The sequence below is a fragment of the Tauraco erythrolophus genome, chromosome 8, assembly GCF_009769465.1.
Source record: "Tauraco erythrolophus isolate bTauEry1 chromosome 8, bTauEry1.pri, whole genome shotgun sequence".
Taxonomy (NCBI): Eukaryota; Metazoa; Chordata; class Aves; order Musophagiformes; family Musophagidae; genus Tauraco; species Tauraco erythrolophus.
The window spans coordinates 18,943,590-18,957,417 of NC_141472.1; the positions used below are offsets into that span (position 1 = coordinate 18,943,590).

Here is a 13,828-nt window from a genome sequence, read left to right on the forward strand (position 1 = left end):
TCCGCTCTTTCACACACATAAATGTAGTTGTCGAGTTCATATCAGTGAAGTTTCATGGACGCAAGGTCTGGCAATCTGAAGATCTGGAGGAGGCAGTATTTCGTGCACTGCACAGTCATGCCAGTGGCCTTGGAAACGGCTTTTTTGTGGGGGTTAAATGGTTTTCTGCTCAGGAGTGTTATGTCAAAGGTTGATGACTATTTTTGGAGGAACATATTTTGGATATAGTGTTTGGGTTTGGTTCCATGTAAAAGAATACTTCGGAAAATCTGGTAAGCTCCTTCTTTGCACACCAGTGAGAAGTCTTTAGAGAAAAGTGATGTTATGACTCAACACATGAGGAGCAGTGTTTTAGGGCTGGAAGGCGACATCCCTTCCAGCACTGAACAGTGCATTTGTGTTTTCCCAACTCCTGACACCATTTTTTCTGGCACTGCGGAGTGGAGCCATGATGGGGCTGCAACAACACTCACCGAAAAGCAAGCATTTCGGCATGAGGAAGGTGACTGCAGAGGCAAGGTGGCGCTGCCTGGGGCACCATGACACTGTTGTGTGTGTCCCCAGCCGTTGGCACCCGCCACCTCCTGCTCATGCCAGGAAGATGGGCGCCATGCTTAATCCCACCCTGTGGACCTGTGACATGCCAATCAGGAGGTAATACGCTGAGTTTTCCTCTCCACGATTGGACATTGATTTGATGACACAGGCTCTTTGACGGGCCATGTGCTCACCAGGCTTAGGACGGGTGGCCGGTGCCCGGGTGCCACCAGGGAGCAGCGAGGCAGCCTTGCCTTTCGTGCCCTTCAGGGGCCAAGAGGTGCTCCACTCCCCTTCCAACCCGCCTCTGTCCAGGCCATTGCCTCTGGAAATCCCCCTTATCGTGGACGTGTCCTGGCGGGCACCGGAGGAGTTGAATTCGGCAGTTCTGGAGACATTCTACGTAGCAATATGACCCACAGGGAAATCCTGAGGTGCTGCTGCAGTTTAGATCAGATCAGTCTTCTAGAGGAGAGTACATTGACCTTTACTTTTACCATTGAAGTAGCTCTAGAAGAGCAACCAAGGAACTTAAAGCTACCTTAACCTCCAAGATAAGAATAACGAATTCTGTAATTCTGCACCTCTCAGAGATGCAGAAAAAAAAAAAAAAAACACATGGTGTTTTTTCCTAACTGTAAATTGGAGAACTTAAAAAAGTTAATTCATGACCATCAACAACCAGATCACATTAAGAAATCATGCAGCTTAACAGAGTCTTACCCAAAGTTCCCTTTACAATTAAGTTCAGGTCAAATTTTCATTACTTTGAGACACAATATTTTTTTATTACCATGCAAGACAGAAATATTTTATAAAACTGTAGAAGGAGATGACCAACAACAGCGAACTTTTCTGTAATATTGTTAAAATGTCTTTTTTTTTTTTAGATTTTTTACATAGATCAAAATGGGTGATGTTGAAAAAGACAAGAAGATCTTTATTCAGCAATGTTCTTAGCGCCACACAGTTGAAAAAGCACAAGACAAGACCAAATCTTTGGGGTTTAGTTGGCGGCAGAACAGGACGAGCTGCAGGATTTTCTTACTCAGATGCAAACCAGAACAAAGGTAAAACTAACAGGTCACATGGATGACGTGCAGTGTTGGAACAGTTATGAAAAAAAACTTTTTCTTTAGAGGTACAATAGAAAGCCTTACTCACAAGGAGTTACTCTCACAACTGTCTACTTCGCATTACTGCAGGTGAATCTGAACTATAGTTTCAGAAACAAAAATCCTTGGTCCCTGTATTAAAAAGAAATTTTACCAATATTCAGCACACCAGGTCAGAAGGTACATAGCTTTCCCAGAAATCTGTAGTATCAATGAGCAGATTTTCTCTTCTGTTTCTTAAGAGTGCTTTTAGATTTTGTTTGCTGGTCACTACCCTCTACTGGCATCGTGGTGTGCTGCAGGTTTTTTTGCTTAGAACGCTTGACTAAATACTGTCACCTACCAGTAAGCTATGACTTGTCTTGTGCTTTTCATACGGACAGTCTTGAAAAGCAGTGGAACATCTAAATACGGAAAATAATTCTCTGTGGGCTCCATCGTTTTTATTTATATCATTTGAATATAAATTATATTATCTGAATTGAATATAATTATATTATATTAATTGTATTAATTAATAATAATTAATTATTATTAATTACAAATACAGTCTTTTTTTTTTTCTGGTTACTGAGGTGCTTTAGAATTGGCTGACTTTTGTATTTTTCTTTGATTTCTAGGAAACGTTTTGTGACATTCACTTTATACTGAGACTTCCTTCATACAAAATATGGTCAGCATATATCACCTATTTTTCATCATTAAAAATTTACATGTTACTACAAGCTTTTAAAAGAAAGACAACAAAGTGATATCTAAATCCACTTTAGACAATGGGAAGAGTTAACTCTGGAGGACAGAAGAGAAACTTGAAACTTGTCCTTATTGATATTTCAGTAGTCCTCAGTACAATAGTAGGCTTCTGTTGAGAGGGACAGGTCTTAGCAGGGTTGGAAGGAACACTAATGTTTTTTCAACTTCTGTCAAGAGATTCCAGGAACTGGCCATGGACAACCCTCTTTCTAATACCCTTCAATGGAGCACAGCCTTGATGAATTTCCTGTCAATTTGTAGATACTCATTTTCAACAACTGTATGAAATTGAAGTTGGATCTTCTGGATACTGGAATTACAAAGATATGTAGTTTAAAAGTGCTAAGTAGTCATATGTGAAATGGTGCAAAGAACTGCAAGTCTCCATGATGCAAGAAGGACTTATGTTTGACTTTAAGTAACACAAAGACAATGTATACCTTGTGCATTTTATATTAGGCATCATTTAGATCATTTAGACTCATGTTCCTCCTGGATTCTAGGCACATTATGTTCAGGAGCATCACATCTTTGATTTAAGACTATTGACATTTTCATAAATATATGATGTTGGGCCAGCCTTGTATTTTATTATGTTTTTTGTTTTTCAGGAGTTGTCTGGAGTGAGAATACACTGAAGGAGTATTTGGAAAACCCTAAGAAATAAATTCCTGGTACAAAAATGATTTTTCCTGGAATTAAAAAGCAGGATGAAAGAACTGATCTTATGGTATACTTGAAAAAAGCAACTTCATGAAACATTGCTGCAGCAGCTGTAATGTCAGTGAAACATGTTTTGAATTTTGACTAGCTCCTGTGTCAAGTTTTAGAATTTGGGCATTAATTATTCCTTAGGGACTGGCCTTAGCAAAATCAAATAAGGATATGGTTTAAGATCCTATGTCCTAATAAACAGCATTGGGAGATATTATTTATACTGTGTTATATATTTCATAGACCTTTGTGGAGTATACTATAGAAATACGGTTCCTTTCTATAAGGAGATCTGAGAGCCCAATTCTTCAACTAGTTATTCAAATACCCACTGAAACTATTATTCAATCGTGGCTACGTAAATAAGAAAGTGCCTGTAAGTATTAGGACTGACAACTAAATGAAGTTTTTGTTTTGGAAAAAAAATCCTCAGCATTATCATCTGCGAAGGAAAGTACCATACGTAGTAGACAGCAAAACAGAAACTTACAAAAAAATAACACTATATAAGGATGATGGAAGCAGAATATCAAGAGTATAAGATATTTCCAGGGGACAAGTAACCTTTCAGTAGTGATGCTGACCTAAGAGAATCTCAAGGGGATATCTCAATACCTATGACCTTTTTGGTTTAAAAATATTGTATTGTTACTGTTTCTTTGTGTATTTAAAAAAACAAACAAACAAACCCACCCACATAATCAACTACCAGTCATTTTTCAGAGCTGTGGATGTTTTTCTCCATTTGAGGCTAATATATTAAGGTATCCTTATCCTCTAACACGTAGAACGAATGAGGGCTAACTAGCTCAAGCAAATGACAGCAGTAGATATTTTTACCAACAGTAGAGGATTGATGAAGGTGATTAAAGTCCTCCTAAAACCTCCTCATGAAACTCTACCACTTGAATTGTGATTTACAATTTAAATCTCTGTTTACACAAATGTAATGGATTAAAACACACTTCACTCGAGCAAGGTTTCCCTATGTCATTGCAGAATGGAGCATTAGTACAAACTAATTTCCTATAGCGTCTATTCCCAGGCACTCATTTTATCAGTATTGTTCCAGTGCCTACCCACCAGGGGCTTTAACTGATTGTCTCACAGTGCTCCATAGAGTTGAACTGCTGTTTTTAAGTAAGCGAATAAGCAAGGGTCAAGTAAAAAGTTCCGTGACACAAGTGGACAAGTACCTTCTTTATTTTCTTTTGTGCTGTAGCTGTAAGATACTTTCCCCTTTCAGTTTAACAGTTGAGACTTGTTCTGTTGACTGTTTAGACAATTCAAGCATCTGCCTGAATGACAAAAATTTTCTCGAGTGCCTTTCTCAATTGCAGTTTGAAGAGTGCTATGCCACTGCCTTTCTCAAGAGAGAAACACACTGCACCTGAGAAATGCATTGACATTTCTCCTTGCAATTCTTTTAGGGTATCTCTGTGAGTTTGTACCCAAGGAGACCTGGTGAGGCTGGCTAAAGCCTTCCCTGCTGCCTGAGTTGGCACTGTGCATCCACACCGATAAAAGCAGCATTATACATAAGATGAATCAGATATAAGCTGCCTGTACCTCACTGGAGCATACCTGTAGAATTGCGAAGGCAGCACATTCCCATGGAGCCGATAAAATCCATTTGCCTTTTTGGACCTCCCACGAAAAGGCTGCAACTAATCTCTCTCAGGCCCACACATGAAGCTGCAGCCCAGCGTTATGGTGCGCTTGGTTCATGCCCCCTGCAAACAGGTACTGCTTCACGTGTGTCCGAACACAGACAGACTCAGGTTATCTCCTAACATCCACCGAAGCACACCGGGCCAGGTTTCTGGGGCAGGTTTTACCATGACAGCGTGTCGTAAGGCTGCTCAAGTTACAGACTAGAGAAACCACTGTGACCACCTTTGTCACATTTTATCTTTAAAAAAGAGGATTGTAGTTTGTACACAGATTTGGGGCTGGAGAGTTCCTTACCATTAAGGTGTTACAGTAAATAGTTCCCTAGGTATTTTATGCAATGGAAGCAACTGTGTTTTCACTTCCTTCAGTCTTGACTCTCCCATTTGAGACATTGTCAATATGCAGGTTTTTGCTGTAGTCAAAGCCCATGCATAAAACCCCCAGCAAAGAAACTAAAAATGCCACAAGCCTGTTTGAAAAAAAAAACGGTGAGGGAAGACCTTGTTCATGTTTAGGCTTACCGAAACAGGAAATGGCTTCAGTGTTTACATACAGAACTGATACTCAGTAACCGTTTTGTTGCAAACACTCGTGTGAGTTCTCAGACCAAACCTGACTACAGTGAGATGGTAAAAATTATTTACATACTGTAACTCCAATTGTGTGCAGATGCCCGGGGCCCTTGCTCGAGAGCGCGGGTCCGTGCCTGCCGGGCCTTCAGCAGCTTACGCTGTTTCTTTGTGCGAGTGGAGGGTTCGTGCCAGTGTTGCGAAAACGCAAATGCCACTGGAAAGGCCAAGCAGCAACGAGCTGCCGCGGGCAAGCGCGCGCCCTTCCCGGGTGGCAGTGACGCACGCGGCGGCGGGCGCCAGCGCCGAGGAGGGCTCGGCGGCGGCGCGGGCAGCGCGGCACGGATGAGAGCTGGCAGCGCGGGTGCCGCGGGGACCGGGGGTGGCACCTCGGCGCGTCCCCCCGAGAGCCAGGCCCTCCTCGACGATGTGACAGTCGCTGGCGCGGGCGGACGGGTCGTGCCTTCCGCCGGGCGCGAAGTCCCGTTACTTCGCAGCCCTGACAGCGCGCCAGCGGCGCACCGAGTGAGGCGCTTACGAGATTCGTACTTCAGTCGCCCTTGCCCTTGCCGAGACACACCTGCGATTTCGCGCTCAAGCTACCTGTATGGAAAGAGCTCTCAGCTTCTCCAGAGGTGCGAGCGGCTCGGGGAGGGTGGCCTCCGACGTCCCCGCTCTCCGTGCCCTCGCCCAGCCCGCCGCTACCCCCGCAGCCGGTGCTGCAGCCGGGCTCCCGCCGGCAAGTCAGCGGCGGCACGGTGCGGCTGCTGAGAGCGGCCCCTTCCCCGCCGCCGCCATCCGCCGCGGCAGCCCCGGGGCCGAGCCGACTCCCTCCTCCGTCCCCCAAACGGCGGGGGCGGCATCCCCCGCCCCCGGTTGGCCGCGCGCCTGCGCGTCCCCCCCCCGCCCCCGCCCGCCCTATTGCCGAGCGGGTGGCGCCGGCGGCGCGGTTTCTCAATGGAGAGCCGTCCTCCTGCGGCAGCCGCCCTGCGCAGCGGGGAGGGCCGGGAACGCGGCCGGGGGGCAGGCGGCCCTCGGCGGTCCGGGGCCGCGACAGCGACAGCGAGGGAGCTGCTGCCCAGCTTGCAACAACGTAGGCACCGAGACCAGGAGGCGAAATCCTTTGTCCGTCGCTTCCTAAGCAGTCTCCGGGCTGCGGAAGCCACAGCACCTTCCCGGAGCCCCTCGTTATCCCCGACTGCTGAGGGAGGCGCGGCAGCCCTTCGAGCACACACGCGTAGCGCTCCGTCCCCGGCTGACACCCGCGCACCGCCCCCCCCGCACTATCGACACGTGTCCCCACATCGCTCCCTTTCCTTGCGGGCTCTGCCCGGAGCACCGCGCCGGGAGGGGCTGCAGCAGGGACAGGGTCCCTGGCAGGTCGGAATCTAGTTTTGCTGAAGATTTGCCCGTGTGTTTTCCCAGTCACCGAAACTCCCATTCATGAATTTCTGAAGCCGCCTTCATTCAGTCTTTGGCGAGCGCATGAAAGACATTTTTCACGTGTTAAGATCCATGACTCCGGTTTTTCAATCGCTTATGCGTAGGCACCGATTTAGCAATGAAACGTGCTCCACGTGCGCATAAAAATAACCCCGGTCCGCCCGCCTCGGTGGATGCAGCCGGTTTCCATCTGGCAGCCGGTGCTGCAGAAGCGGGCACCCAGGCGCGCCTCGAGGTATCCCACGGGCGCCCGGCCCCGAGGGAAAGCGGCTTTCGGGCAGAAAGCCCCGGGCGACTCTGCGGGCGGCGGGCAGGAGCCCCCTCCCTGCACCTCTGACCCGGCGCCGGGAGAGAAACGGCGCGCAAACGGTGCGCACCGGACAGAGCCGGGTCCTCCCGCACGGGAGAGGCTGCAGGCGTCTTAACTCGGGGATTCAAGAGACAGAATTCACTTCGTCCTTCTGAAAGGGCTCCGTTTTTCCGCCTGTCTCCTGAAGTACTGAAGTAGAGTAAATAATACTGTAAATTAAACCTCTTTAATGGGAGCGCTTGCGTTACCTCCCCCCCCCGCGCCTCTCCCGCAGACGCGGGCGAGAGCCGCGGCCGGGTTTGCCCCTTCCCTGCACACGCATCACAGACAAAGGACCCTCCCTCTCCCCCCACCCTCTCCCTCCGATGCTCTTGAACGAGGCGCCCGCCAGCGCAGAGCTCCCTAGCGCGTCTCCCCGTTGCTCGGGTCCTCCCGCCGGGGCACCCTGCGCGCCCCGCCCCGCTCCGCCGGCCCTCGCCTCCGCGGAGGCTGCCGAGGGCGGCTGCCGCCGGGCGGGCGGCGGTGCCTCCCCCCGCAGCGGGGCTCGCCAGCCCTCCCTCCTCCCCGCCTGCCCCCCCGCTCGGCTCACGCGTCCTCCCCCCGCCCTCCCCTCCCTCCTCAGTGGTCCGCCGGCTGGGTTACGCAGCAGCCGCCGCCAGCACTGACAGCACTTGGCAGGAGGGGTTTGCCCGAGCGCTCCCGGAGCATCTCCAGAGGCGCGGCGGCAGCGCCTGCCCGGCTCACCGGGGGAGCCGGCCCAGAACTGCGGGGCCGGGGCCAGAATCAGAGAAAGGCTGAGAGCCGGGGAGGAGAATAATACCGAGAATAATACGAATACTACTGCTACTACTAATAAAGAGTGGTGGGCAGGAGAAGGAGGTGGAGGGGAGAAGCAGGGGGCGAGGAGAAGGCGCGCCCCGAGCAGGGGCCCCGGCAAGGAACAGGACCTGCCCCTCACCGGGGCTGCCGCCAGACCGCCGCGCCCCGGGGCGGCCGTCGGGGCGGCGGCAGCACGTGGCGGCGGCGGCGGGGCATGGCCGCTGCGGGCGCTCCCGCGGCCTGAGTCGCCCCCGCCGCTGGAACCATGGCGGCCGCCGCTGACGCCGGCCTCGACGTGGCGGCGGTGGAAAGTTTCCTAGAGAGGCACCCGGAGCTCGTGGAGAAGTGGCTGAAGAGGAAGAACTCGCTCCCTAAAGCGCCTGCCGCCCCCGCCGCCGGCCCGTCGGAGGAGCAGCGGAGCAGCGGCGGCCCCGGCGGCGGCTGCTGGGGCAGCGCGGGCGGCCCCGGCGGCCCCGGCCCCGGCGGCGGGGGGCTGCAGCGGCGAGCCTCCCAGAAGGAGCTGCGCAAGAGCTTCGCCCGCTCCAAGGCCATCCACGTCAACCTCACCTACGACGAGCATGTGCACGCCCGGGCGCAGGAGCCGCTGAGCAGCGTGCGGCGGCGGGCGCTGCTGCGGAAGGCCAGCTCCTTGCCCCCCACCACCGCCCACATCCTCAGCGCCCTGCTGGAGTCCCGCGTCAGCCTGCCCCAGTACCCCCCCACCGCGCTGGACTACAAGCGCTACCTCAAGGAGCATAACGAGCGCCAGTTCTTCCTGGACCTGGTCAAGGACATCTCCAACGACCTGGACCTCACCAGCCTCAGCTACAAGATCCTCGTCTTCGTCTGCCTCATGGTGGACGCCGACCGGGGTTCTCTCTTCCTCGTCGAGGGGGCCGCCGCCGGCAAGAAGAGCCTGGTCTCCAAGTTCTTCGACGTGCACGCCGGCACCCCGCTGCTGCCCTGCGGCTCCACCGAGAACAGCAACGAGGTGCAGGTGCCCTGGGGCAAGGGCATCATCGGCTACGTGGCGGAGCACGGAGAGACGGTCAACATCCCCGACGCCTACCAGGTAGGAGCCGGGCAGGCTCCCGGCGCGGCGCCGCCTCCCCCCGGCTCCCCCTCGGACCGCGGCGGTGGAGGTGCCTGTCGAGAAGCCCCGTCGCCACTCGGCCCTGCCTCCCCCCGGGGCGTCCCTCCCCGCTGCCCCGCTTCCTCCCGGGGTGTCCCTGCCGGGGCGGCGGGGGTGGCGCGTAGCGGCCGCGGGTACGCGCGGAGCCAACTGTGGACGGGGCGGGAGGGAGAGCCACTCCCGGGTCGCTGGCGGGGCTGCCGTGGCCGTGAAATCGGTACAGCAGTGCTTCTGGATGGCGCAGGAGCCGTAGGCGTTTTCGAAACGTATTTTGGAATCGGCTGAAGAAAAGTTTAAAAGAATGTTCGTGACAGTCCCAATGATAATATTCTTAAATCTCTGTCTCACTCAATGTTGTCTGCCTGCCCGCTGCTGAAATAATTTCATTGCTTCAAAAGAACACGTACTGTCACCTTTGCATGTGCCCACTCAGCCCATGGCATGTGTTTTCAAACCTATTCCTAGGAGCCATATAACCAGTCTTGTTATTCTCCTACAAGGACCTTCCCCACCTCTTACTTTTATAAAGGCTTCAGTGTGAATTGTGAAAATGTAGTCCTGGCTTCCAGGCAAAAATTCTCTCTGACTTCAGCAGGGACAGGCATGCCTTCGCCTGTGTGTGTTAATGCAAAACAGTGCATTCAGTTTACTACCTTGAAATTTACCTCTCTCTCAGTCCTAGGGGCCATGTCTAGTGTGAGACACTCTCAGTAATTGAGGTTCTTGAGAAAATTAAGAACCACAGAGCGACAGATTTTCTAACTTGGGATCTTCAAAAGCTGTAGATGTATGTCTTTAAGAATTTTAGTAAGAACCATTGCCCAGTATCTAATTTTGCCCTACAGTAATAGAAAAAATAATAAATATTAAAAAATCGGTGATGCTTTATAGCAAACCATACAAGGAACAAATGGGTCATTTTTGTTTGAAACACCGTAAACGTATTTTGGGCTGAATATTTATTTATTGGTCAAGCACCTCCCAGATCCAGACTGACAGAGGTTGCCAATCCGCAGAGTTCAAAGGGAAAGAACAGAGTGTGGTAAAAATACTGTAATATTCAGACTGAAATGATTTAGTGTTGGATCACCCTTGAAAAAATCTAAGCTTGCTTTGTTCTGTTTTTTTTTTTTTTTTCATTTTCGCCATTATATACTTTCTCTTACCATCTAATTGTTTTTATTACTTTCACTTCTAAAACTGTACTCTTCCCAAAATATCTGCCGTTGGGTGTCAAGCAGAAGATATTCTCAATAGTCTCAATCAGCTAAACAGATTAAGGATATCTAAGTTTGGCTGGGAAAGAGCTCCATCCCTCCTTTTAACTCTGGATAGCTCCAGCCGCCCTTTCTTGGAGGTGAGAACACCACTGGAAAGGCAGTGTGTTTTCTTGTCCTAGGGGACTGTATTATTTTTTACTTAAGTGTTTGTTCACTTAGTGTTCACTTCGCTGTGAAAAAGCCCAGCTACTTTAAACAGCTTATTGTCTGTTTCATTCTCAGAGAAAGTGAAAAACAATTCATCCAGTTGCCATTCCCGGTACTATTTATATTATGCTTTTGTCTGGCTCCTATTCAAATCAATTAAAATATTATAAATAATACAATTCATTGTCTATTTAAGCTGTAAGTACATTAGTTTCAGTAGAAGGGAAAGTTCTAAGCCAAGTTCATCCTGTAATTATATCAATTGCAACTTCCCTGCTTTCAGTGGAGTTACTTCCGATTAACTCTAGTGCAAAAGAAACTTTAGACCTTACAACTTTAATGAAAGTTTTGCTTGATAGTAAAATGAGGGATCTGCTTTCTGTTATGTTTCTGAGTTATTACAGTTTATCTTCTCTTACCTGGCACGTGTATATCCATCGTGCAACACTAAAAGGAGACCTTTCTGATTAAGTAGCATAAAGAGCCCGATGGAAGCCCAGGTACGTGTGCATAAAGAAGTGACAGCTGTTCCATTTCAGATCATTGTAGTGCTCACAATGCAGCACTTTAAAAATTAATAAATGTGATGGTATGATTTTTGTCAGCATTGCCACTGATGATGGAAGCGTTTAATCAACCATCAGGTAAAAAAAAGCACCACCAGGAAGCTTTGTCAGGCTGACAGATGGAGTTGGAGAAAAAGGGGTGACAGCACAGCACCATTTTATCCATTGAAGAGAGTGTCTGCATTGATGCTACCCATTTGGTAAGAAAAGGCCTTATATTAGGTCAGAGGAACACCTCCAGATTAATATAAAGCTTTTTTGCTTGTTTTTTAAATTAACAAACTTATATAATCAGTTAGCTAGTTTACAGTATTGGGAGATTTGTTTTATTACCATCCAACGATCTTTATTTTCTCAGAGCCTGATCAAGTACCAGTTGGAATTCTACCATCAAGTACAAATAGGTTGCCTGCCTGTATCATCAGCTACTATTGACATTAATGGGACTTCAGTGTGATCAACACTGCATTTAAATCCGTTATGTCCTGTAATGTGTTTCACATGGGCAGTTCCCTGTGCCCAGACACAGACTGATTGGTTTAGGAAATATTTGTAAATTACTTGTAGTGTCATTTTCAGAGACAGTGTAAGATTTCAATTACACATTCATTTTTCTACAGAGAAAAAACACTAAAAAATGAAATCAAATAATAGGCTGGTGCTTTTCCATATCCAGGTGACTAATACTGTTTCAAAACCTGCTCATGTAAACAATCTTTCTTAATTCGATAAGCATATTTAGGTACAAGGTTTGGAATTAATATTACGTGTTGAGGACTGTATAATATTCTCTTCTTTTAATATTAAACAATAACTATATAACATCTCACGGTAATTTGATTTATGAAGTTCAGCAGTGACTGAACAAATTTTTTGGGGGTTCACAGCTTCAGAGAATTTGACAAATATTTAGTTTATGGAAAGGTTTAGGTGAATGTTATATGACTGATTCAAAAGTTGCAATATTTCATTCATGATGTTAAAAGTTTCGTTATTACATTGCCAAGTCACGTGATGAAAGTGAGTTTATAATTATAACTGTAAAATATATGATCTGATCTGTAAGAGTTAGCACTACAGAAGATTTAAAAGCAGGAAAGGAGATGGAGATTTTCTTTGCATTTCAGAGCCACTCTAAAACACTTTCTCCTGGAAGTAGTCCAGTTGACTTGTAAATCAAACTCCTGGTCAGTTTAAGTTTTAAATAAAGCCTTGGGTCTTTTCCTGTGTTAATTTTGGGCAGCATTTCTGACTTCTTGTTCTTATGTGAATAATGCACTACGTATTGAGCACACGTGTTGGAAGAATCCGATCATACTGGTAAGGAAATTTGAGATCTAAATGTCCTTTGAGCCTTCTTTTAACAGAGCATAGATGTAGCTTTTGCAGTCATATATGAAGACTATTAAGCATATTGTAAGTACACAGGCAGAGAGGCCATTAACCTTATCTGCAGTTCCTATAAGTTGTTCAAAAACGTGAGGTTTTTTTCCTATTCCTTTCGTGTAGTCCCTTTTTCTCACAGGTCTTCTATGATGTTTAGCTGAAATTATTGATAATTTAAATTTTGTTCTACCTTTTAGAGCAGTATTTAAATAATAAAAAATTTAAATCACAAGTAATGTTTGGTTATTGTTATGCTTTCAGCTGTGCAAAAGGTGGGAGATAATCCTCTAACTAGTGGAAAAAAAAAAATCTTACTTTTTAGAATAGTAAGCCTACATCAGAAAGTGGTGAAAAAGATCTTCTGCCATTTGCCAGTGTCAGCTGAAAAAAGTTTCTTTATGGTACACCTTATGTTAAATTTGGAATTAAAAAAGTAGCTTTAAAAGAAGAAGAAATGGCTTACCAGATGGATGTTTTAATAAAGTGGAGAGCAAAGAGAGGAGCAATGTCAAACTGAGTCGTTCTAAGACATGGGTTTTTGTAAGTTAGAGAAAGTGCCATAAAAGATGATCAGAAATTATTTTTCAGTACAGCTCAAGTCTTTAAAATGAAAATTTAACCACATTACTGGAACTAAATTCAAGCAAAACAAAAGACAAATCACGCTTTCTTTATTCTGGACTCTTCTGTTAACTCTTCCAAGTTTAGGCCAAGTGGAACGCACCTAACGCACACACAACCCTTTACAGCAAATTTAAACATCCTTGAACACGTAGGTACAGCATCGATTTTGTCTTTGTCGGGCCCTCTGGCTGAGCTCTGAGCATTCACTGTCTCCTGCTAAGCCAGGACAGCATTACAAAGTTACTGCTCGTGGGTGCAAACCTTTTGGCCAGGGAGCGCTCGCCTGGGATGGGCTGTTGGTGTAGAAGGTCACAAACAGACGGGGGCCACGTTTCAAGACACAGGGTAGCTGTTTGTCATCATCAATATTAACAGTACATCTCTTTCAGTTTAAAAGAACAGTTAAAGCATTAAACCCCTGGGTCCTGGGAGGTTCAGTTCTGCACATGGGAAGCCCCTAGGCACTGTTTTATTAAGCAGCACTTGAGCAGCAAGCACCAGCAACAGCTGTACTCATTTCAGCCCTGACTCTTAACAAGGACAGAGGCTGTTCTTCAGAAGGGAGCAGGAAACCTGGCAAGCAGAGTAAACAATAATTTTTAAAAATTCCATGTAATACAGAAAAAATGAATTGAAATAAATTTTTGCTGTGCATTAAACATGACTAGGAAGTACCACAGGGAACGCAGGAGATAATTGCAATAGTAAAGAACTAAACCGCTCCAACACACTTTCCACAAAAAGATGCTCCATCCCATC

General features: G+C 47.4%; 2 protein-coding genes across 2 annotated transcripts in view; both read left to right on the plus strand.

Moving 5' to 3' along the window:
• Positions 1-1,446: 1,446 nt before the first annotated feature.
• On the plus strand, positions 1,447-3,162 carry LOC104374276 (cytochrome c, somatic-like). Its single transcript, XM_009980352.1, is given in 3 exon segments — positions 1,447-1,511; positions 1,513-1,607; positions 3,017-3,162. Coding segments are annotated over 3 exon segments (306 nt in total).
• A 5,037-nt stretch (positions 3,163-8,199) lies between these two features.
• PDE11A (phosphodiesterase 11A) overlaps positions 8,200-13,828 on the plus strand; it is a 139,084-nt gene continuing 133,455 nt past the window's right edge. Inside the window, exon 1 of the mRNA XM_086615713.1 lies at positions 8,200-9,006. Within this exon, the coding sequence (XP_086471839.1) occupies positions 8,200-9,006 (807 nt within the window). The remainder of the gene's footprint in view (positions 9,007-13,828) is intronic.